Raw genomic sequence first — 21,428 nt, forward strand, 5'->3', positions numbered from 1 at the left:
CCACAAAATATTATTTTGTGATTATCAGTAAAAGGGACATGAGTTCAAAGGGGGAGCTTATGTCTGTTCTGACCTGCTGCACATGGGAAGTCAGGGACCCTGTATTCCATGGCACCTCAGACCTAGACCGTCCACAGGAGAACTCTGTAGTCCTTGCCTCTCTCAAATATGTTCCCTCTGTGACCTTGGTTCATTTTGAGGTGCCCCTTCCCAGACCCCACTGACTCTTCCAAACTGGTGCCAGTTTGGCTCTAGCAGCTTCCCCTTCAGTGCTGGTGATCATTGCTTCCTGCCCTGGGTTTTTTCCAGTCAGCCCATCTTTCATTGAGCAACCAGTCTGATTTTCAGAAAAAACCTGTTTCCCATATTTGTCTGTTTGATGTCCAACCTCTGCGCTTGATGTCTTTTCTGTTGTCACCTTTTCTTTTTGGAATTAGAATAGGGCTCCCAAAGTCAAGTCTGTTCTCTGAATTCTCGGTGCTTGGCACAAGGAAGAGCTTTGGGAATGCTTTTCCCTTCCATTTTCTGACCTTTGCCCACCCAGGCCCTGGTTGCCAACTGGGTCATCCCACATTAGACCATGCACTTTCCTTTTGTGCACACTACAGTATTCTGGTAAGAAAAGTAGGTGCTGCAGCAGCCCTGGAGTCAGGTGTACCTGACTTCAAATCCTCCCTGAGACACTTAATAATTACCTAGTTGTGTGACCTTGGGCAAGCCACTTAACCCCATTGCCTTGCAAAAGCTAAAAAGAAAAAAAAGGAAAGAATAAATTTGTATGTCTATGGTACTTTAAAGTTTATAAAACATTTCCTGATGAAGTTGGGAGTGCAAGAATTTTCCCCATTTTACAGGTGAGCATACAGATTTAGAATAGTTTAAGTGACTTCCTTTTTAAAAAATAAGCTTATTTTTATTTTTCTAATACAGGTGTTTTATTTTATTTTTTTAATTTTTTTGCAAGGCAATGGGGTTAAGTGGCTTGCCTATGGCCACGCAGCTAGATAAATATTAAGTGTCTGAGGCGGATTTGAACTCTGGTCCTCCTGACTCCAGGGCCAGTGCTCTATCCACTGTGCCACCCAGCCACCCCCTAAAACAGGTATTTTTAAAATTAGCATGTGACTCCCACTAACCCCTCCATTGAGCAAATTAAAAACCAAAACATAATAACAAAATTGAAAAGAATTCCTTCCACATACAACTACATAGGTAGACAAAATAAATTTCCACGTTAGCACTGTCTGGACATGTATCACTTTCTTTCCCTCTTTCCATCTTTTTTTTTAACTGCACAATTCTTTATTTACTAGCAAAACAATCCTAATTACATCAATGCTTGGAAATAAAACTGTTTGCAAGTAGTCAGTCACTGAAATAACAGACCACAGAAAGGAAGAGAAGAAGAAAAAGCAAGAAAGTTATTAGGCCTTCTCATAGACTCTGTAGCAAGTCACACCATTCATAACACAGTCCACCAATAACTTTCCATTTTCTACTTTCCTTGTTATTGTGCTTTCCTTCCCATCCCATGCCTGGTGCTGGATCAATGCATCATTTTCAAGGGTACAGAGTCTTGAGTTTTCCTGCCATCAGCTGTGCTTTCTTCAAACTTCTCACCAATTTTAAAACATAGTAGTGTATTTTTTATGGTGCTCTCAGTCTTAATGGTAACTTCATCCCCACTTTCAGAGATTATAACATCTGGTTTGGCCACTCAGGCCATTTTCCTCAGGGCCATTCCCACTCCCAATTCCTTCATGTACTCGTCAAATCCTTTACTTTCCACCAGGTGCCATTTGCCCAACAGCTGCTCGGGAAGGACCGTGGTGAGCTCAGGAGAGAAGAGGAGGGAAGAAACCCTGAGAAGAGAGCAGACCGAGGTACTGGGAGGCGGAGGAGAGGCATGCGCCCTCTTTCCATCTTTCTCCCTCTCTCTGTCTCTCTTCCTGTCTCTGTCCATTTTAAACCTGTCACTTTCTGTTAGGAGGTGAATGGTATGCAACAACTTGATTCTCTGGGAAGACAGGTTTTACTGATATAAGTTTTGAAGTTTTTCAAAGTTAGCTTTCCTCTACAGTATTGTCATTGTCTAGTTCTCTTCACATCATTCTGCATCAATTCACAGAGAACTTTCAGTTTTCTTCTACAATTGTCTATTTCATCACTTATTATACAATAATATTCCACTGAACTTCTCCATTACAATTTGTTTAGCAATAGGATAGTTTTTAATTTTTGACTATCATGAAAGAGTTGCTACATCTGCTTACATCCTTATACATATATGATGTATCTATTTCTTATCTCTTCCTTTGATTTCTTTGAGGTATAAGCTTTAGCTGGGTCAAAGGGCATTCACAATTTGGTAGCTTGGGGCAAAATTCCAGGTCACTTTCCTGAATACCTAGATCAAATCATAGCCCTAACAACAGGACAACAGCCTGGTTGTTGTCCTGAATCCCCCATAACATCTATCATTTTCTTTTTTGCCCATCTAAGCTGGGTGAGTTGGAACTTCACAGTTACGTATTTATTTATATTTCTCTAGTGATTTAGCATTTTTTCATTCTGAGTGTTGATAACATGGATTTTTTCCTTTAAAAACTTCCTGTTCAAATTCTTTGACCATTTACTAATTGAGGAATGACTCTTAGTCTATTAATTTGAACCAATTTCTCATTTATCTCAATGAGATCTTTAATAGAAACTTGTTGTAAAAGTTACCCCCATTATCTGTTTCTCTGCTGGTTTTTAAGAAAGATTCTATTTTGAGTTTCACAATTTCCCCCCAGTCTTGCTTCCCTCCCCCACCCCCCACAGAAGGCATTGTTAGTGTTTACATTGGTTCCATGTAATCTGTTTCTCTTTTTTTTTTAAGGTATTTTTTTCCAGGCAAATGGGGTTAAGTGGCTTGCCCGAGGACACACAGCTAGGTAATTATTAAGTGTCTGAGGCTAGATTTGAACTCAGGTACTCCAGGGCCCATGCTGTAGCCACTGCGCCACCTAACTGTCCCCAGTTTCTCTTTTAATCTTTATTTTATTTTATTTGTTTGCACAAAAATTTGTCTATTTTATATCCAGTTTATTTTGGCAATCTTTATCTCTTGGTCAGTCATTCCGTCTTTACCTTTCTTAGATCTGAAAAATAATTTTTTTTCTAACTTGTTTATGATATGACTTTATTTCTAAGTCATGTGTTCATCTGGAGCTTATCTTGGTATGTAGTGTGAAGTGTTGGTCTAAAACTATTTTCTGCCAGGCATTTTAGTCAAATAGTTACCCCCAGTGACTGGAATCTTTGGTTTATCAAACATAGCTATCTGTGTTTTCTTCTATCCTTAATTTGTTCCACTGATCTCTCTCTCTCTCTCTCTCTCTCTCTCTCTCTCTCTCGCTCTCGCTCTCGCTCTCTCTCTCTCTCTCTCTCTCTCGCTCTCTCTCTCTCTCTCGCTCTCTCTCTCTCTCTCTCTCTCTCTCGTTATACCCAGTCATTTTAGTGATTGCTACTTTGCATTATGTTTGAGATCTGGTACTGATGATCTCCCTCATTTTTTTCCCCTTTTTTTTCATCATTACCTTTGAATTTCTTGATTTTTTTTGTTCCTCATATGAATTTTGCAATTCTTTTTTTCTAGCCCTAGAAAATTTTCTTTTTTTAAAATTATATAAATATTGTATTTGTTTTCCAACTATATTCAATAGTAGTTTCTACCAATTATTTTTTTGGCAGGTTTTGAATTTTACAAATTCTTCCCTCTCCCTCCCTTCCCTCCTCCCCGACAGAAGGCAATTGATATAGTCTTTACATTTGTTTCCATTATATGCATAGATTAAAATTGAAAGTATTGAGAGAATAAACATATCCATAAGGAAGATAGAAAGTATTAGAGATAACAAAATTATGTAATACCTAAAACAACTTTTAAAAAATTGAAGATAATAATCTTGGTCTTTGTTTAAACTCCACAGTTCCTTCTCTGGATACAGATGGTATTCTCTATCATGGATCCCCTAAAATTGTCCCTGATCATTGCACTGATGGAGTGAGCATGTCCATTAAGGTTGATCATCACCCCATGTTGTTAAGGTGTATAATGTTACTTCTGTTCATCTCACTCAGCATCAATTCATGCAAGTCTTTCCAGGTTTTTCTAGAAAATATTCCTTTGTGAGACTGACTGTTATAAACATTGGATAAGTACATTGATTTAAGTAGTATAGTATTATCATTCTTACATTCGTCTGACCAGGCTAAAAGTCTTATCCAGCTCCACACAGTCAATAAATGTTGGAGCTCAGACTTGGAAACCAAATATTTGGATTCCAAGACCTTAGATCTTTAGTTTTATGTGGTTGAAATAATAAATTTCATCCAAACAGCATGTGGAAACTGCAGTAAAAGCCTTTATTAACTAAGCAAAGCCTTCAATTCATGGGCATTTCCCCCCACCCCTTCTGCATTTAGGAAACAAATGAATGAAATGGAAATAAGTAGTCAGACATTTATTTTTCTTCTCAAAACCTGAGGGTATTTCTTGTGGTTGGTGTCTCTAGTCTCTTCTTTGGAGCATAATTATTCTTTGTCTCTGGAACTGGGAGGACTTGGACCCATCATTTTCCAGCTAAAGAATCTGAGGCCTGTGGAAGGGATTTGATTCCAGGGTTATTCCATAAGTTTGTGGCAGACCTAGGATTATAAATCCGCATTTTCTATATCCAATCCTGTGTGTTTAACATTCTACTAGTTTTCAACAGTACTTGAAAGAAAAAGGATGTTCTGCTGACCCTGTATTTTTCTGAAACACTCACTCCCCCCCCCCCCCCCCCCCGACCACTCTAGTTTCTTAAGGTTTCCTATAGTGCTTTATTTTTACTAGAATCACTTAAAAACTTAGGCATAACTGTGGACACATTGCCAACAGCAGATATGCTATTTCAAAAGACAAATTTTAAGCTGTTTTGAATTTGTCTTTAATCTTTTAGTTCCTAGGCTGAATTCTGTTATTCTTTTTTTAAGTGTTGTTTAAAGGTTGTTAACAGGAAGGTGGCATGCCAGTGGGGTCTGTGTGTGTGTGTGTGTGTGTTTGGGTGTGTTTGTGTTTTTGGGTGTGTTTGGGTGTGTTTCCCTTGCCTCTCTCAAAATGCAGTGATAAAAAGAATGGAAAATCTGGGATCATAACTTTTCCTTGAGTCATTCACACAGACGCACACATACATACATACATACACAGACTAACTGTGAAGCAGTCATGATTTCCTTGGTTTGTGTTCATTAACTTTGACGAGCTTGGAATAAGCAACTTTACCTAAGTGGTTGCAAAAGGCCAACAAATGATTTAATTTTGATCACATTAATTAGGGAGGATCTGTGGCAACATGACCCTGAGTGACTTGATTAGACCTAGTCTACAGACATAGGTGAATCACCTAATTTTTTCCTTATATCCTCTTAGGTCCTGCTGATGGTTTGAATTGTTTGAACTTTCACAGATGCTTTTTGCATAGCTGATTTCTTCCCATTTAAGTCCCACTATTGTGCTTTCTTGTAGAACCAACTGAAGAAGCGGGCCGGGATTCAGCAAGTGTGTCTACTCCTCCTATTTGGCCTTTCTCCAGCGGCAGTACAACAGCACAGTTTGTATTATTGATTCATTTGAATACTTTCACAATACTGAAATAGCCTCTTTCCCCCTTGTTTTTAAATTGGATGGAAAATAATTTTTTAAGAATCAGAAAAGCCAGAGGCTAATGCCATTATCAGCTGAGTTAACAGGTTGACCAACACAGAACTTCTCTTGCTGCCCACCTCAGAGAGTGTGCTCTGTTCTCTATGGGGTGAGCAGAGGTAGTAGATGGAGTGTTGGACTAGGCTCCCAGGCTCATCCAAAACAAAAGAGTCACAGCTGCAAAGGACCTCAGAAGCCATCCAATCCACAACCCTTTCCCCTTCCCCCCATTTTAGAGATGAGGAAACTGAGGTCCAGGAAAGTTCAGTGACATGTCAGTCAGTCAACAAGAATTAATTGTGCACTCACTCCACACCAAACATTGTACTAAGTAAGCCCCTTAGAACAGGGTCCTTGTCTTTTTTAATTTTTTTTAATATTTAATATTTATTCTCATTTTGTACATGTTTTTTATACATTAATAAAATATTTTTGTTTGAGTAAACAAAATACCCCCTCCCCCCAAAAATATAGACTCGCTTGAGCGATAAAGTAAAGGGGGGGGAGAAAAAAATTAAAATTAAAAAAAAAATAATAGTAATAATTGTAGGTATGGCCAGGTGGTACAATGGATGGAGCACCAGCCCTGGAGTCAGGAGTACCCAAGCCCATATCTGGCCCCGCACCCAACAATCACCCAGCTGTGTGACATACAAGCCACCCCAACCCCACTGCCCTGCAAAAACCAAAAAAAGAAAAAAAAAGACATAAAATAAAATAGTAATAATAGTAGGGGTGGCTGGGTGTCAGACAGAGCATTGGCCCTTGAGCCAGGTGCACCCAGGTCCAAATCTGGCCTCAGACATCCAACAATCACCCTGCTATGCGGCCCCAGGCAGGCCCCCCAGCCCCATTTTCCCTGCACCCCCCCAAATAATAATAATAATAATAATAAAAAATGTGCTTCAGTCTTTGTTTCAACACCAAAAACTCTGTCGCAGGTGGATCACATTCTTTATGATAAGTCCATCGCAAAAGTTACTTCCATATTTTTCTACCGTTGCCATTGTTGATTGCAACTCCCTCCTTTTGTATTTCTCCACTACCATGTACTCTTATTTTCTCTCTCCTTTCACTCTGACTCTGCTGTAGGGTAGCTGAGTAGCACAGCAGACAGATCCCTGGCCCTGGGGCCAAGAGGCTCCGAGCTCCCATACCACCCCTTAGGCCCAGAATCCACCTGGCCCTATGGTCCCGGACAGGCCTTCCAATCCCAGCCCCTTGCAAGAAGTAAAAAAGAAAATGTGTTATATCTGACCACTCTCCTCCCATGGTCCATCCTCTCCTCCATCACTCACATCCCCCCCTTCCCCCTGTCCCCCCCTTCTTACTCCAGATGCCTATACCCCATTGAGTATATTTGCTGTTTCCTCTCCTAACCACCTCTGATGAGAGTGAAGATTCCTTCATTCCCCCTTGCCTCCCCCCCTTCTATATCATTGCAATAGCTCATTGTAATAAAGAAAAATCTTATTATATGAAATCTCTTGGCCTGTTTTCCCCTCTCCTTTTTCTGGGACCCAGGATGAGGCTTCTTGCAGAATGTAAGGTTATTAACTGAGACTAAAAGAAAGAGTAGAGGCTAAAGTGATGAGCTGGAACATTCCAGGCATTGGAGAACGTGGTCTTAGGGAGTCTTGTGCAAGGAACAGCAAATGGACCAGTGTCACTAGGTTACAGTATATGTGGAGAGGATTGAGATGTAAGTGGATTGGAAGTTGGAGGGACCAAGCAACAGGATGTGGCAGTAGTCTAGGCTGTGAAGTGGTTGAGGGCAGCGTCAGAAGCAAAACAGGTGTATAAGAGAGATGTTGAAGAGGTAAAATTAACAAGACTTGGCAATAGATGGCATTTGGGAGAGATGAGGATGACCCCAGGTTGATAACCTGAGTAAGGGGGAGGATGGTGGTATTCCCAATTGTATTTGTGAAGTTGGAAGAGGAGTGGGCTCTGGAGAAAGACCATGAATTCTATTTTGGGCATGTTGAATTTGAGCTGTCTAGAGGACAACTAGTTCAAGATGTTCAGTAGTTGGCTGGAGACATAAGATTGGAGGAGAGGAAAGAGGTTAGACTTGGAGAAATTTATTTGAGAATCATGAGCATAAAGAAGATAACCGAACCCATGGGAGCTGATGAAATTACCAAAAAAAATATAGAGGTAGAAGAGAACTTAGGTCACTTTCACTTAACTGGCATGACCTGGATGAAGATACAGTAAAGAAAGGAGACTGAAAAAGAACCATCACACAAGTAGGAGGATCAGCAGAGAAGAGAGAATTAAGGAAAAGATGGTGATCAGCAGTGTTAAGAGGCTTAAAAGAGGCCAAAAAGGATAAAGTCTCAATATGTCATTTTTTCTGACTATAAACAGAAAGCTCGGTAGACAATAGGCAAGGGGGTCTGGCCAGGAACTTGCTGCCTATAATACTCCAGTGTGAAGGAGAGGCTGTGACCTGGAGCAAAAGGAGGTTCTAGGCTCATAATGGGGTACCTCAATGGAGATAGATGACAATTGGCAGCTTTGTTGTCCACTAACCAGTTCTAGGGCCTAGAAGTCACATTTTAAGAAAACTCAAAAGAAAACTGCCCAGATCTTTAAGAACCATAAGACAAGGGGAAATAAAAAGAATCTGCTGAATGAAACCTCCTGAATGAAACCCCCAAAGGAAGACAATCAGGAGCAGTACAGCCAAAATCCAGAGTCCAGATCAAAATGAAAACACTGCAAATGTTAGAAAGAAAGAATTTAACGACCTAGAAGCCACAGTCAGGATCACCCAGGATTTAGCAGCCATCCATGAAAGCAGTAAAGAACTTGGAATACAGTTGGTTGGTTGTTGTCCAGTCTCTCCAAGAAGACCAAAATAACGTTACTCTATTGGGGTCAAAGTACAGTGTCCAGCTGTAACTGATCAGATCAATACAGCTTGGAAGGCTCTACCACAGATTAGGAACAAATAGGTCATGTGAACACCTGGGGTGGAGTCTCTAAATTTGTGTATCTTGCCCTTCTGACCTCCAATTCTGCTTTGCTCATAGAGCACAGCATGCTCTCTGAGGTGGGCACGCCATGCTGGGTGGTCCTGTGCCAGTGTCTGTCATGCTGCACAGCCAGTTTCAGAATTCTTGAGAGTGTTCTTGTATCACTTTTCCTGAGCCCCCTGTGAGCACTTGCCTTGTGTGAGTTCTTCATAAAATAGTCTTTTTGGCATACAAGCAACATGACCCACCCATTGGAGCTGCTCTGTAGTAAGAGTTTGAATTTGGCAGTTTAGCTTGAGAAAGGACCTGAGTGTCTGGTATCTTCTCCTGCCAAGTGCCAGAATCTTCCTCAGACAATTTAATGGAAGGATTCAGTTTCCTGTTGGTAGACTGTCCAGGTTTCACAAGCATATGGCTCTCTTGGCCTCTCCCAAATACTGAGCAGCTCTGGCAATGAGTGTGTCAATCTCATTGACAGTGTGTACCTCCCTGGAAAGTTCACTGCCAAGATAAGTGAATTTGTCCACAGTCCTCAAAACTCCATTTGCTGTAACTGAAGTTTCCACATATGGATGGTGTGGTGCTGGCTGATGGAGTACCTGGGTTTTCTTGGTGTTTATTGTTAGGTCAAAATGAGCACAAGCAGCAGAGAATCGATCCCTACTTTGTTGCATCTCAGCTTCAGAGGCTGCGTTGAAGGCACAGTCAGCTACAAACAGAAGATCCTGCACTGACACTCCCTCCACTTTGGTCTTGACTTGCAGCCTTTTCAAGTTGAAGATTTACCATCAGTGTGGTAGCTGACCTTGATGCCATGTTTGTCCTCAGTGATACTAAAAAGGATGGCAACAAGGACCCAGCCTTCATTCGTGACTGGGAATCTTGAGAGCATCATCCACCAGGTTCTAGATGAACCTGGACAAGCACACCATTGTGAGATTGACATACAATACTGATGAACTTCTCTGGGCAACCAAATTTTGATGTAATTTTCCATAAGCCCTCATGACTGACAATATCAAAGACTTTGGTCAGATCTACAAAAGTTGTATACAGACCTTTGTTCTGCTCCTGGCCTTTCTCCTGGAGTTGTCAGGCACCAGCACCACGGTGATTATTCCTCGGCCCTTTCTGAAGACACACTGGCTGTCAGGGAGATGACCAATCTGTTAAGGATGACTGGCAAAAGTCTAGCCAGTAATGACTAAGAGTTTTGTCACAAGACAATCTATTCCCTTTATCTTTATAGAAATGGATAATGGAGGCATTCTTGAACTCCTGAGGGAAAACCTATCCTTGCCATATAATCTAGAAAATTTCAGAAGGCAAAAGTATGGGCTTGCAGTCAAGAATATTTTAACTAGCAAAACTGAGAATATTCTTCTAGGGAGAAAGCTGGATCTTTAATGAATTGAGGATTTCCAAGTATTCTTTCTATCTATCTATCTATCTATCTATCTATCTATCTATCTATCTATCTTATCTATCTATCTATCGAATCTATCTTATCTGCTCATTATTTAGTTATTTAGTTAGTTTTGCAAGGCAATGGGGTTAAGTTACTTGCCCAAGGTCACAGAGCTAGGTAATTATTAAAGTGTCTGAGGTCAGATTTGAACTCAGGTCCTCCTGATTCCAGGGCTAGTGCTCTATCCACTGTGCCACCCAGCTGCCCCCCCCCACCCCAAGCATTCTCCATGTAAACACTAGAGCTGTGTAGAAATTTTGAAGTTGAAACACAAGGGTTAAGAGAAACATAAAAGGTAAACATGAATAGCATTGGCAAAGAGCTAGACTGGGATAAGTTGCTTATGTGGGGAGATGATTGTCATTAGGTCTCAGGAGTCCAGTTAGACAAGACCTGGAAGCTGTTCTCTTATGGCTTGAATTTAAGAGAAGAATTTAGAGTTAGGAAAGAAAGGGGAAGAAGAAGGAAAGTTAGGGAGAATATCTCAAACAATGAGGGTATACAAGTAGATATTATATAATCCAGTGTGAGGTGGAAGGGGCTCAATCTCCTCTCAACTGGCCAAAACTCGGAAGAATAGACATTTCCAGTTGAGTTTCATTCAACAGAGAAACAGGAAGAAAGGAGAAAAGAGAATTAGAGGGAGAGATTAGTCCTAAGTACAGCAAATTCTGAGAATGTACTGAAATATATCTTTTTGAAGTGGAAAAAATGGGAATCTGAGGGGGTACCATGAGTGGGGGAATGTGAAAATGATGTGAGGGCATAATAAAGATGATCATATACAGTGCTATAAGAAATGATGAAAGGGATGATTTCAGAGAAACCTGAGAAGAATAGCATGATGCAAAGTGAAGCAAGCAGAACCAAGGGAATGATTTCTTATAACAACATTGTAAAGACAACACTTGGAAAGATTTGCAAACCCTAATCAACCCCAATTCTAGAGGACTAATGATGAAGCATTCTATCTAATTTCTGATAAAGAAGTGAAGGAATCAGTGCAGAAGAAGGCATTCCTTTGAACATGGAAACACATAAATGTGTTTTGCTTAATACTGTATGAAACAAGGTTATGGTTTTCATTCTTAATTAGGGGAGGGATGGAATGAGAGTCAGAGGAGACAGATTTTTCCTGGTTGAAAAAATAAAATTAAAAATTTTTTAGAAAGAGATCATTTATAATTTCTGAGAGAGTAGTTTCAGTTGAATATCATGCCAGGAAGCTTCGGAGTGTGAAAGGAGTGAAGTGGTGGCTAAGATTGTGACAGACTTTCTACATACTTTAGCCAAGAAGGGGAGGAGAGAGAGGGCAATGAATAGAAGGATCAGGTAAGGATGGCCGAGATGTGGGTGTGTTTGAAGACAGTAGGGGAGCAACGAGTATCTAGGGAAAGACTGAAGATAAGTGGGATTTGGGATGTTGTAGAACACAGTGCCATGGAATCACTTGGGCAAGGAGAGCAGCCTGGCATGGTTACCTTTTTGGGTGAGAGTGTCATTTGAAGCTTTGTTCTTCTCCAGGGACAGTGCTGCCTTCCTCCTCTGACCTCTATTGATAGACCAACAGAAAGTTCGTGGTTACCAATTAGATTTTGGAGGGCTTGAGAGTTGTTTCCGTGGGGGCGGCTAGGTGGCACAGTGAATAGAGCACCGGCCTTGGAGTCAGGAGTACCTGGGTTCAAATATGACCTTAGACATTTGATAATTACCTAGCCGTGTGGCCTTGGACAAGCCACTTAACCCCATTGCCTTGAAAAAAATCTAAAAAAAAAAGTTGTTTCCTAAGTCACTGGTAATTCCAGGTCAGTTGTTTTGCCTCTGAACCTGTGAAATGGGAATTGAGTTAACTCTAGTATATATATTGCCCAAGATTCTTTAAGAAATTTTTTTATTTTTATTTATTTAAGGCAATGGGGTTAAGTGACTTGCCTAAGGTCACACAACTAGATAATTATTAAGTGTGTGAAGCTGGATTTGAACTCAGGTCCTCCTGACTCCAGGGCCGGTGCTCTATCCACTGTACCACCTAGCTGCCCCTATTGCCTAAGATTCTTGAGAGACACATATGGTGATGGATATGAAGGGCTTTGCATATCTCACAGCCCCACATCTCAGGGTCACACATGCCATTGTCTATCCCCCAGTAGACCCGTTCAGAATTTGTGTTTGTTCTGCATGGATGCTTTAGGAGCCATGCACTTTAGTGTGGGGAAATCACTTGATTTGACAGCAAGGGAATTCTTGGCCTTATTGTTTCTTCAGTTGTAAAATGAAAGGGCTGGTCTAGGCAGTGGGTCCAAGAGTCCTTGCCCTTCGGTAACCTGTGACTTTGAGTCTATCCTTAGTCACAGTTAACCGACTCTTTTAAGATCAGATATCATTGTTGTTGTGTCATTTCACTTGGGTCTCACTCTCCATGACCCCATTGGGGGCTTTCTTGGCAAAGCTACTGAGTAGTTTGGTATTTCTTCTCCATCTCATTTTATAGATGAGGAAACTGAGCAAGGCAAGGTGAAGAGACTTGAAGAGGAATCTTCCTTAAGTCCAGCACTTTTTGTGCTGTGGCACCATCTGTTGCCCATGCCCAGGCATGTTAAACAGAGGATGTAGGATTTGGTTCTAGAATTCATAGGAAACCCTTGGAATTACAGGTTTATAAAGAACTTTTTAAAAATATAAATATTTTATTTGTTTTCTAGTTACATACAATGGTAGTTTCTACCAATATTTTTTTTGTAAGGTTTTGACTGTTACAATTTTTCTTCCTCTCTCTTCCAACAGTAGGCAATCTGATCTAGACTTTACATTTGTGTCCATGATAAGCATAGATCGAAATTGAATGAGTTGTGAGAGAAGAATCAGATCTGAAAGGAAGAAAGCATTAGAGAAAACAAAATGACATAATACATATGACAGCTTTTAAAAATTGAAGATAATAACCTTTGGTCTTTGTTTAAACTCCATAGTTCCTTCTCTGAATACAGATGGTATTCTCCATCACAAATCCCCTAAAATTGTCCCTGATTATTGCACTGATGGAATGACCGAGTCCATCATGGTTGATCATTATCCCATGTTGTACCATGTTCTTCTGGTCCTGATCACTTCACTCAGCATCAGTTCATGCACGGCTTTCCAGGCTATTCTGAAATTCTGTCCCTCGTGATTTCTTATAGAACATTAGGGTTCCATCACATTCATTTACCACAGTTTGTTCAGCCATTTCCCAATGGATGGGAATCCTCTCCATTACCAATTCTTTGTCATTACAAAAAGAACTGCTATAAATATTTTTATACATGTGATATAAAGAACTTTCTTTGCCACAGCGTGCCTACTGCTTTCCTTCCCTTTGGTCACCACCAACACCCTACTATAAACCTTCATTGCCTTACTCCTGGACTTTCATGGGAGGAGGAAGGGATGGCATAGGGGACCCAGCCAGGGCAAAGGTAAGAGAAGGAACGGGGTGCAAAGCTGGGGTTTGACCTGGGTTCATTTAGCAGCAGGGTCTGCTTGCCTCAAACCTCTTCCTTCCAATCTGTTCTCTGATTTGTCTTCAGATATCATCACATCCCCCTCCCTTTCAATGCTCCCTATCCCTCTGCAGGATCAAATCAAAAACCTTCCCACTTTTAAGATCCAGCTGCCCTAGCTTTGCACAGGAGCCCCTCCTCCTCCCCATGGCTTCCTGGTGGCTCAGATTAAATTCTGCCTTCTGCACGAAACATTTCCTGAGCACCCTTCTGCCCCCTATGCATAAATATCTTGGCATGTTGTCTCCTGTTTGTTTTGACCAAAGGGATGGTCAGTGCCAGGCATGGAGTGGGCCTTCAATATGGGCTGAATGAGGGGGAGGTTGGACAGGTTGTCTATTGGTGCCCTGCTGGCAGTTGGGAGACCTGGCATCAGTCCTCTCCTATGTAGCTAGAGTCATTATGTTTTTTTTTTTTTTTGGAAGGGAACTTGAAATTTATTTATTTTGAATTTTATAATTTTTCCCCTAACCTTGCTTCCCTCCCCCCACCCCCACGGAAGGCATTCTATTAGTCCTTACATTGTTTCCTTGGTATACATTGATCTAAGTTTGAATGTGATGAGAGAGAAATCATATCCTTAAAGAAAAAAAGAAAATATAAGAACAAAATTACATAAAAAGATAACTTTTTTTTTAAATTAAAGGTAATAGTCTTTGGTCTTTGTTTAAATTCCACAATTCTTTCTCTGGATATGGATGGTATTCTCCATTGCAGACAGCCCCAAAATTGTCCCTGATTGTTGCACTGATGGAATGAGCAAGTCCATCAAGGTTGATCATTGCCCCCATGTTGTTGTTAGGGTGTACAGTGTTTTTCTGGTTCTGTTCATCTCACTCAGCATCAGTTCATGCAAATCCTTCCAGGCTTCCCTGAATTCCCTGCCCCCCCCCCTTCTGGTTTCTAATAGAACAATAGTGTTCCATAACATACCTATACCACAATTTGCTAAGCCATTCCCCAATCGAAGGACATTCATTCAATTTCCAATTCTTTGCCACCACAAACAGGGCTGCTAGGAATATTTTTTTGCAAGTGATGTTTTTACCCTTTTTCATAATCTCTTCAGGGTATAGACCCAGTAGTGGTATTGCTGGATCAAAGGATATGCATAGAACTTATTATGTTGATAGACCACCAGAAAGTTGGCAGTTGCCAATTAGATTTTTGGAGGGCTTAAGAGTTGTTTTCTAAGTCATTGGTAATGAGTTCCAAGCATGATTCAGACTTTTTGGGACCAGCCCAGTTGGAGTCACTTAGTAGGGACTTCTGTTGTGGGTTAAAGGTCATTTGACATTGCTTGCTTATGTGAACTCAAGAGCTAATCCTTAGGAACCTCTACTACCCTGGCCACTCTTTGAGTGGGTATGCCCTGTGGCATGATGCAGTTACTTTAGAAGAGGTTTTCTAGGTAACCTTGGAAGTTTGTGCTCCTTCACTGAGGCAGGGCAATAATTACAGTGACATATATAACCCACCAACCAGAAGGCCTATGGTGTGATCAGGCTGTATGGCTACCGCTTAAATGTGGCCAAGGCTTGGTCAGCAGTGCCATTGGGGTCTGGGGGGGGTAAGAAGGAAGAGCATTAGGAGGCTCCCATGTTCAGACTAAGCCTCTTGCACCTGCCAGCTGTAGGACAGTGGCCATTCCTTAATCTCCCAGAGTGTGGCTTACTCCTCTGGTCACTTAGTCTCCCTCTTGGGGCTTTGGAAGCTCCCTCTTGCATGAGAAAGGTGGCTACTACACCAAGTTGGCAGCACTTCTATTTCTCCAGAATTTTAGGGTGAGGCTCTTCATCACCTTCCTTAGGGAGGAAAAATGTTTAGGCCTCCACTTATTGTGGGTATACCTCTTCTTTTCTGCAGGTGGTCATTTTAGCTCTTTGACCTTCTGGCAGCCATCAAGAGATGTTTTGGAGACTGGCCCCAGGGAGTAGAGGCACTCACTGTTGATGCTGGGGCATTGACCTCCGCTGAGAAGCTGATGCTCTCCCCCAAGCTTTCCCAGATGTCCTCTCATGACTTGCTCTCCTGTTTCTGGTGCTGTGGCTCCCTAGGAAGTTTAGGAAAAGGGTATCTCATGTGACTTTCTTCTCTGCTCACCACAGGTGGTGACATCATGCAGCCTGGACCTGTGCAGATCGTCCTGGTTAACAAAGAGAAACATACTTTTGAGCTGGATGAGAAGGCCTTGGCCCAGGTCCTCTTGCAAGACTGCATCAGGGAACTTGATGTGGTAGTGGTGTCAGTGGCTGGAGCCTTCCGGAAGGGCAAGTCTTTCCTTTTGGACTTCCTGCTTCGCTACCTGTATAATCAGGTGGGCCAGAATCCCTTGATGTCTCAGGTCCTTAGTTGGTGTCTTGTTTTCCCATCTTCATATTTAAAGGAAACTTATTTCTCATCTTATAGAAAGAAGGTGGTTATTCAAAATGGTTGGGTGATGAAGATGAACCACTAACAGGATTTTCATGGCGAGGGGGTTCTGACCCTGAAACCACTGGAATTCAGATCTGGAGTGAAGTTTTCATAGTGGAGAAGTCCGGTGGGAACAAGGTAAAGGGGGGGCACCTCCAAACATGAAGAATTTGCCTTTTTGATCATTGTGTAAAAATTAATTTTCACAAAACCTCTCTTTATACTGGCATACAGTTGGAAACATTTTTATCCTGATGTATTATCCTCTTAACTTTATACCAGTGAAAGCAAAATAAACCTTTTCAACTATTAAAGATGAATTTTTACCTTTGACATGCCCCTGAGAACATAGCTCATTGTTACTCCCTCCATATCCCCCTCTCACATTTTTTTCTACTTCTATTTACATTTTTATTTTTTCCAGCCAATTGGTATATACTGTCAGTTTTGTGCTTTTATTTGAATTACTTCATACCAGTCTTTGCAGGTTTCTTCCTATCACTTCTTTATTATTTTAAGTGGTCCTGTGTTATTCTATCTATGCCATAGTTTATTTAGTGATTCATGGTAACTCAGTTTTTAAAATATATATTTAGTCATCAAGTATTCCCTACTCTCTACCCCTCCCACCCCTCTCTCTCTCTCTTTCTCTCTCCGAATTAAACAAATGAAAAGAAAAATGAAACCCTCATTACAAATAAGCAAAGCATCCTGCATTTTGATTCTCTCCTGGGAATCAAAGAAGTCAGTCATTCCTGGTTGACCCAGGCTTTAGGAAGGAAAGCAGAAACCTCCTTGGTTTTTTACCCATTGTCCTTGTTAGTACTGAATCTGAAAGTCTTAATGGGAAAAGTGCATGAATCTGAGGGACTTGAGAGAATGTGTGGTCAGTGCCTTTTTCTTGAAGAACTGAAAGAAGGAGGGAGAGTGACTGGGCTGGGCCCAACCAAGGAGGCCCCTAACAATCATACCCTTGCTGCATCCTTGGGCCTCCCTGCATGGCTCTGACTTTCCAGTAGGAAGCCTTCTGGTCCATTTACATACATCTTGTGGTACACAGATGCTCCAGAAGAAAGGTAGTATACTTTACAATGTCACTGAAGAGGTCACCTGTCTTTAAAATGGTCTTAATTTCATTCCTTTTTCTGGATGTAGGAAAGAGAGCCCCAGATTTAGAGTTAGGCTCTGATTCTGAGTCCTGGCTTGCTACTTCCTGTGTGACCTAGAGCAAGTCCTTTTCCCTTTTCTAGGCTTTATTATCTTCCTCTATAATTTGAAGGGGTTGTACTTGATGCTTCTAGCTCCTGGTCCTTTGAGTCTATTTGGTTAAATTGGTATCTGGTGAAAGCATATTGAAGTGAATTATCTATCTTCTTAAAAATTAAAAAATATATTTTCACATGCTTTTATATGTGTATTTATGTAGCTATAGATATATATATATCTAAAGATGCAAACACAAAAATATATGTCTGTGCAGTCAGTTTAAAATTGGGTAGTTCTGAGACAGGTCAGTCTATTGATCTTTAGACTTTACCAACTGGTTAAGTAAGACTCCTAATTACATTTTTTTCAGGATTTTGACTTTGAATTTCTTTTTAAGAAGACTCTACTCTGTTCCTCCTGGTTCATAAAAATTCTCCCTACTCCAGGTCATAGTTTCCTAAAGTATTTTTTCCCCTTGTTACTGCTTTTTAGTCTTCTTTTCTACCGTGTCTTCTCCTATGTCCTCCCTTTTGTCTTTATCTTGAAACAAGAGCCTGGATGAGACAGCCAGGCAACTGGGCTGAGTGTTAGGAATTCCTCATGTTCGTGTAGATGCTTGTGGAATAAAAACCTCAGGACCAGCACTAAACACCAATCATTCTGCCATTAAGTCTCAATATGGGGGGCGGCTAGGTGGCGTAATGGATAAAGCACCAGCCTTGGAGTCAGGAGTACCTGGGTTCAAATCTGGACTCAGACACTTAATAATTACCTAGCTGTGTGGCCTTGGGCAAGCCACTTAACCCCATTTGCCTTGCAAAAAACAAAAACAAAACAAAAAAAAAGTCTCAATATGCTGAGACCAGACCCCATTTTGGTTGGTGTCTCACCATTCTTTTTGGGGCATCATGGAGATCGGAGCCAACAGGACCTGACCTTGAATGCCAGCAGGCTCATGGGACAATCCCATGGTGCTCTTAATAACATGAAATCATACAAGAGGTGTGTCCTGGGGACTCAACCCTTGTTTTTGCCTGCTTGGTGCTGCCTGTCTTCCCTGGCTCACAAAAGTCTTTCCTCAAAAAAGTCATTTAGTGGTGAATGTGATGAGGAATATCAGAGTTTAAGGTCACTGTGCCAAGAAACTGAACTCTGCCTCATGTTGAATTGTGATGTGCAGAAATGCTTTGGTGTCTGGAGCCACTGGAAAAGTTTCTGGTGTAAAATACACCCTTCAAATCTCCCAGTAACAAGTTCCCTCATAACAATACTATCTCTAGAATGATCACTAGCATTGTTTCTGGAACAAAGCCTGGTGGTTGGTTGAGACAGTCTCTTCTGAGAGAGAGCACGTGAGGTCAGGTAGAACAGAGTAGACTTTATGGAGCAGAAGGCAGTGTGTGAGGGATGTTTGTAGACCTCACAGAAGCCCTGGGTTTCCTTGCTTTGCTCAGGTGTGGGGTTTTAGAAACACCTTCCTTAGGCTGCCTCATTCTGTAATACTGGTAACCCCCCCCCCCCCCCGGCTTTTGTGTTTCTTTGAATTTCTTTGAATCAAATTTCCAGAAACACTGGACCCAGAGCATTCAGGAGACTCTTTATGAGTTAAGGAGGAAGCCCCCTTGAACTGACATAGTGTGTGTGTCCTTGGGAGGTGAGACAGGTCTTGACCGCCTGTTGGTCTGCACTGGGCTGAGAAAGTACTGGGACCTGGGAACAGAATGTGGTTTTGGCCCTGGCTTTGCTCCTCCCCCTCCAAAGGGCTTTTGTCCTTTCCACACCTGGACTATAGCTTTCCTGGAGTAGAGACTTGGGTTTTCTCCTCATCCCTTTGCCCATCAGATGTTCTTTTCTCTTTTTTGTTTGTTTTTGTTGGGTTTTTTTTTTTTTTAGATTTTTGCAAGGCAAACGGGGTTAAGTGGCTTGCCCAAGGCCACACAGCTAGGTAATTCTTAAGTGTTTGAGAGGGGATTTGAACCCAGGTACTCCTGACTCCAAGGCCGGTGCTTTATCCACTACACCACCTAGCTGTCCCCTGTTCTTTTCTCTTGTAATAAACCTAGTTTTCCCCTAAGTTTCATGAAATGATTGCTGTTGATGGACTCAGAACTCAGACCAGGGCCTGGGCCTCCTGCTCCATGGCCTTGGGGCCTCTCAGTTTTGTAAAGCATGCTTGTATAAAATGATGTCATGCTGTTATAAATAGGAATAACTTTGATATTCATGTGTAGTTTTATTACTGTGTACTCCAAAACATTTGTAGAGAAATTAAATGAACATTCTTGGTTTCCTGTCCAAGCAAAGTAAGAATTGTGGCTCTGAGTCTGCTCAGAAGATTGTCTTGGCTGCCTTTGGTGTGCTCAGGATCCTGGCACTAGGCCTTCTGTCACCTCCTTGATGGGCTGGACCTGGCGCCCCCTTCCGCCATGTCGCTCCACGTGCTTTCTCTCTCAAGCCGCCCTTGGGCAGCGAGTCAGAGAGGACTGGGCCTTCTCCGGGAATGCTGTGGTCAGGCTATACAAGCAGCTGGGTTCTTCCTCTTCTAGAACTGCCCAGCAGGTTCGTTCACTAGGTCTCTTTGTAGTCTAGTTGTCTTACTGTTTCAAAATAGCTTCTTTGACCTCATGCTTTCATTTCTCAGAGTCTTCTTTATCTTTTCCCTCGTTCAGGTGGCAGTCATTTTGATGGATACCCAAGGTACATTTGACAACCAGTCAACGGTGAAGGACTGTGCGACCATATTTGCCCTCAGTACCATGACTAGCTCTATCCAGGTAAGTCCCCTTGATGTATGAAAAAAAGGAATGTTCCTTGGAATGTTGGCAAATGAGAACCTCCAGATACCCCTCAGAATCCCAAGAATTCTTCTTCCCTGGGTCTTTCGGAAGGGCTGAGCATTCAGTGATCTGCATCTTCCTAACCAGGGCAACCTTTCCCTGTCTCTAGGGGATAGGCATTGAGGAAGAATTTAAGTAGGAGAAGGGAACTAAACCTGTTACTGTTCTTGACACACCTCTGCTCCAGGAAGCATCCCTGGGATGGCTCAGCCTTGGGTGGGGTTTCTTTTGGTTAATCTTTCTTGTCTGAAAACCACTTGAGGGTTTTTTTTTTAACTGAGAAAATATTTATTTTATTCATTAATCTTTTCAATGTTCAAATGCAGTAAATTGACCAGAACTGAGTTCTACATTTTTTCTCTCCTTCCCTTGCCTCTTCCCTCCCCAAGACAGTGAGCAATCTGACATAGGTTATCCATGTACAGCCACACTACACCTTTCTTTCTGCACACTAGTCATATTGTAAAAGAATTGGAACAGAGGGGAAAAATCATGAGGAAGAAAAACCAAAAACACATTTTAAAAAAAGGAACCTCAGTCTGCTTTGGTCTGTATTCAGACTCCATAGTTCTTTCTTTGGATGTGGATGGTGTGGCCATCACAAGTCCCTTGGAATTGTTTTTTTTTTAATTAAAGATTTTATTTATTTTGAGTTTTACAATTTTTCCCCCAATCTTACTTCCCTCCCCCCACCCCCCCCACAGAAAGCAATTTGTCAGTCTCTTCATTGTTTCCATGTTGTACATTGATCCAAATTGAGTGATGAGAGAGAAATCATATCCTTAAGGAAGAAACATAAAGTATAAGAAATAGCGAGATCAGACAATAAGATATCAAGTTTTTTTCCCTAAGTCAAAGGGACTAGTCCTTGGACTTTGTTCAAACTCCATGGTTCTTTGTCTGGATACAGATGGTATTCTCCATTGCAGAGAGCCCCACATTGTCCCTGATTGTTGCACCGATGGAATGAGCATGTCCATCAAGGTTGATCATCACCCCCATGTTGCTGTTAGGGTGGACAGTGTGCTTCTGGTTCTGGGAATTGTCTTTTGATCATTGTACTGCTGAGGAGAGTGAAGTCCATCATAGTTGATCATCACCCAATATCGCTATTACTGTGTACAATGAAAACTGCTTTTGTTACAGATTTATAACTTGTCCCAGAACATTCAGGAGGATGACCTACAGCAGTTGCAGGTAACTGGCTCACCAAGGTTTTGCTGAGGGATTGTCATAATTGCTTTGTAA

The 21,428-nt window shown here is 41.5% G+C and overlaps 1 protein-coding gene and 1 pseudogene across 5 annotated transcripts in view; one reads left to right on the forward strand and one right to left on the reverse strand.

Moving 5' to 3' along the window:
* The window catches only part of ATL3 (atlastin GTPase 3), a 44,492-nt gene that overhangs the window by 5,112 nt on the left and 17,952 nt on the right, over window positions 1–21,428 (forward strand). For 2 of the 5 annotated variants that reach the window (XM_074231221.1, XM_074231218.1), the window contains 5 exons: window positions 5,555–5,639; window positions 15,831–16,039; window positions 16,132–16,275; window positions 20,013–20,117; window positions 21,327–21,377. In XM_074231221.1, coding sequence (XP_074087322.1) covers window positions 15,842–16,039; window positions 16,132–16,275; window positions 20,013–20,117; window positions 21,327–21,377 — 498 coding nt within the window. In that variant the 5' untranslated portion in view covers window positions 5,555–5,639; window positions 15,831–15,841. Of the gene's footprint in view, window positions 1–1,792; window positions 1,884–5,554; window positions 5,640–13,515; window positions 13,639–15,830; window positions 16,040–16,131; window positions 16,276–19,671; window positions 19,903–20,012; window positions 20,118–21,326; window positions 21,378–21,428 lie in introns of those variants that run through there. The other 3 variants (XM_074231219.1, XM_074231217.1, XM_074231220.1) reach the window with 3 other exon arrangements.
* LOC141519406 (fatty acid-binding protein 5 pseudogene) lies at window positions 1,425–15,742 on the reverse strand (annotated as a pseudogene).

The sequence above is a fragment of the Macrotis lagotis genome, chromosome 3 (assembly GCF_037893015.1).
Source record: "Macrotis lagotis isolate mMagLag1 chromosome 3, bilby.v1.9.chrom.fasta, whole genome shotgun sequence".
Taxonomy (NCBI): domain Eukaryota; kingdom Metazoa; phylum Chordata; class Mammalia; order Peramelemorphia; family Peramelidae; genus Macrotis; species Macrotis lagotis.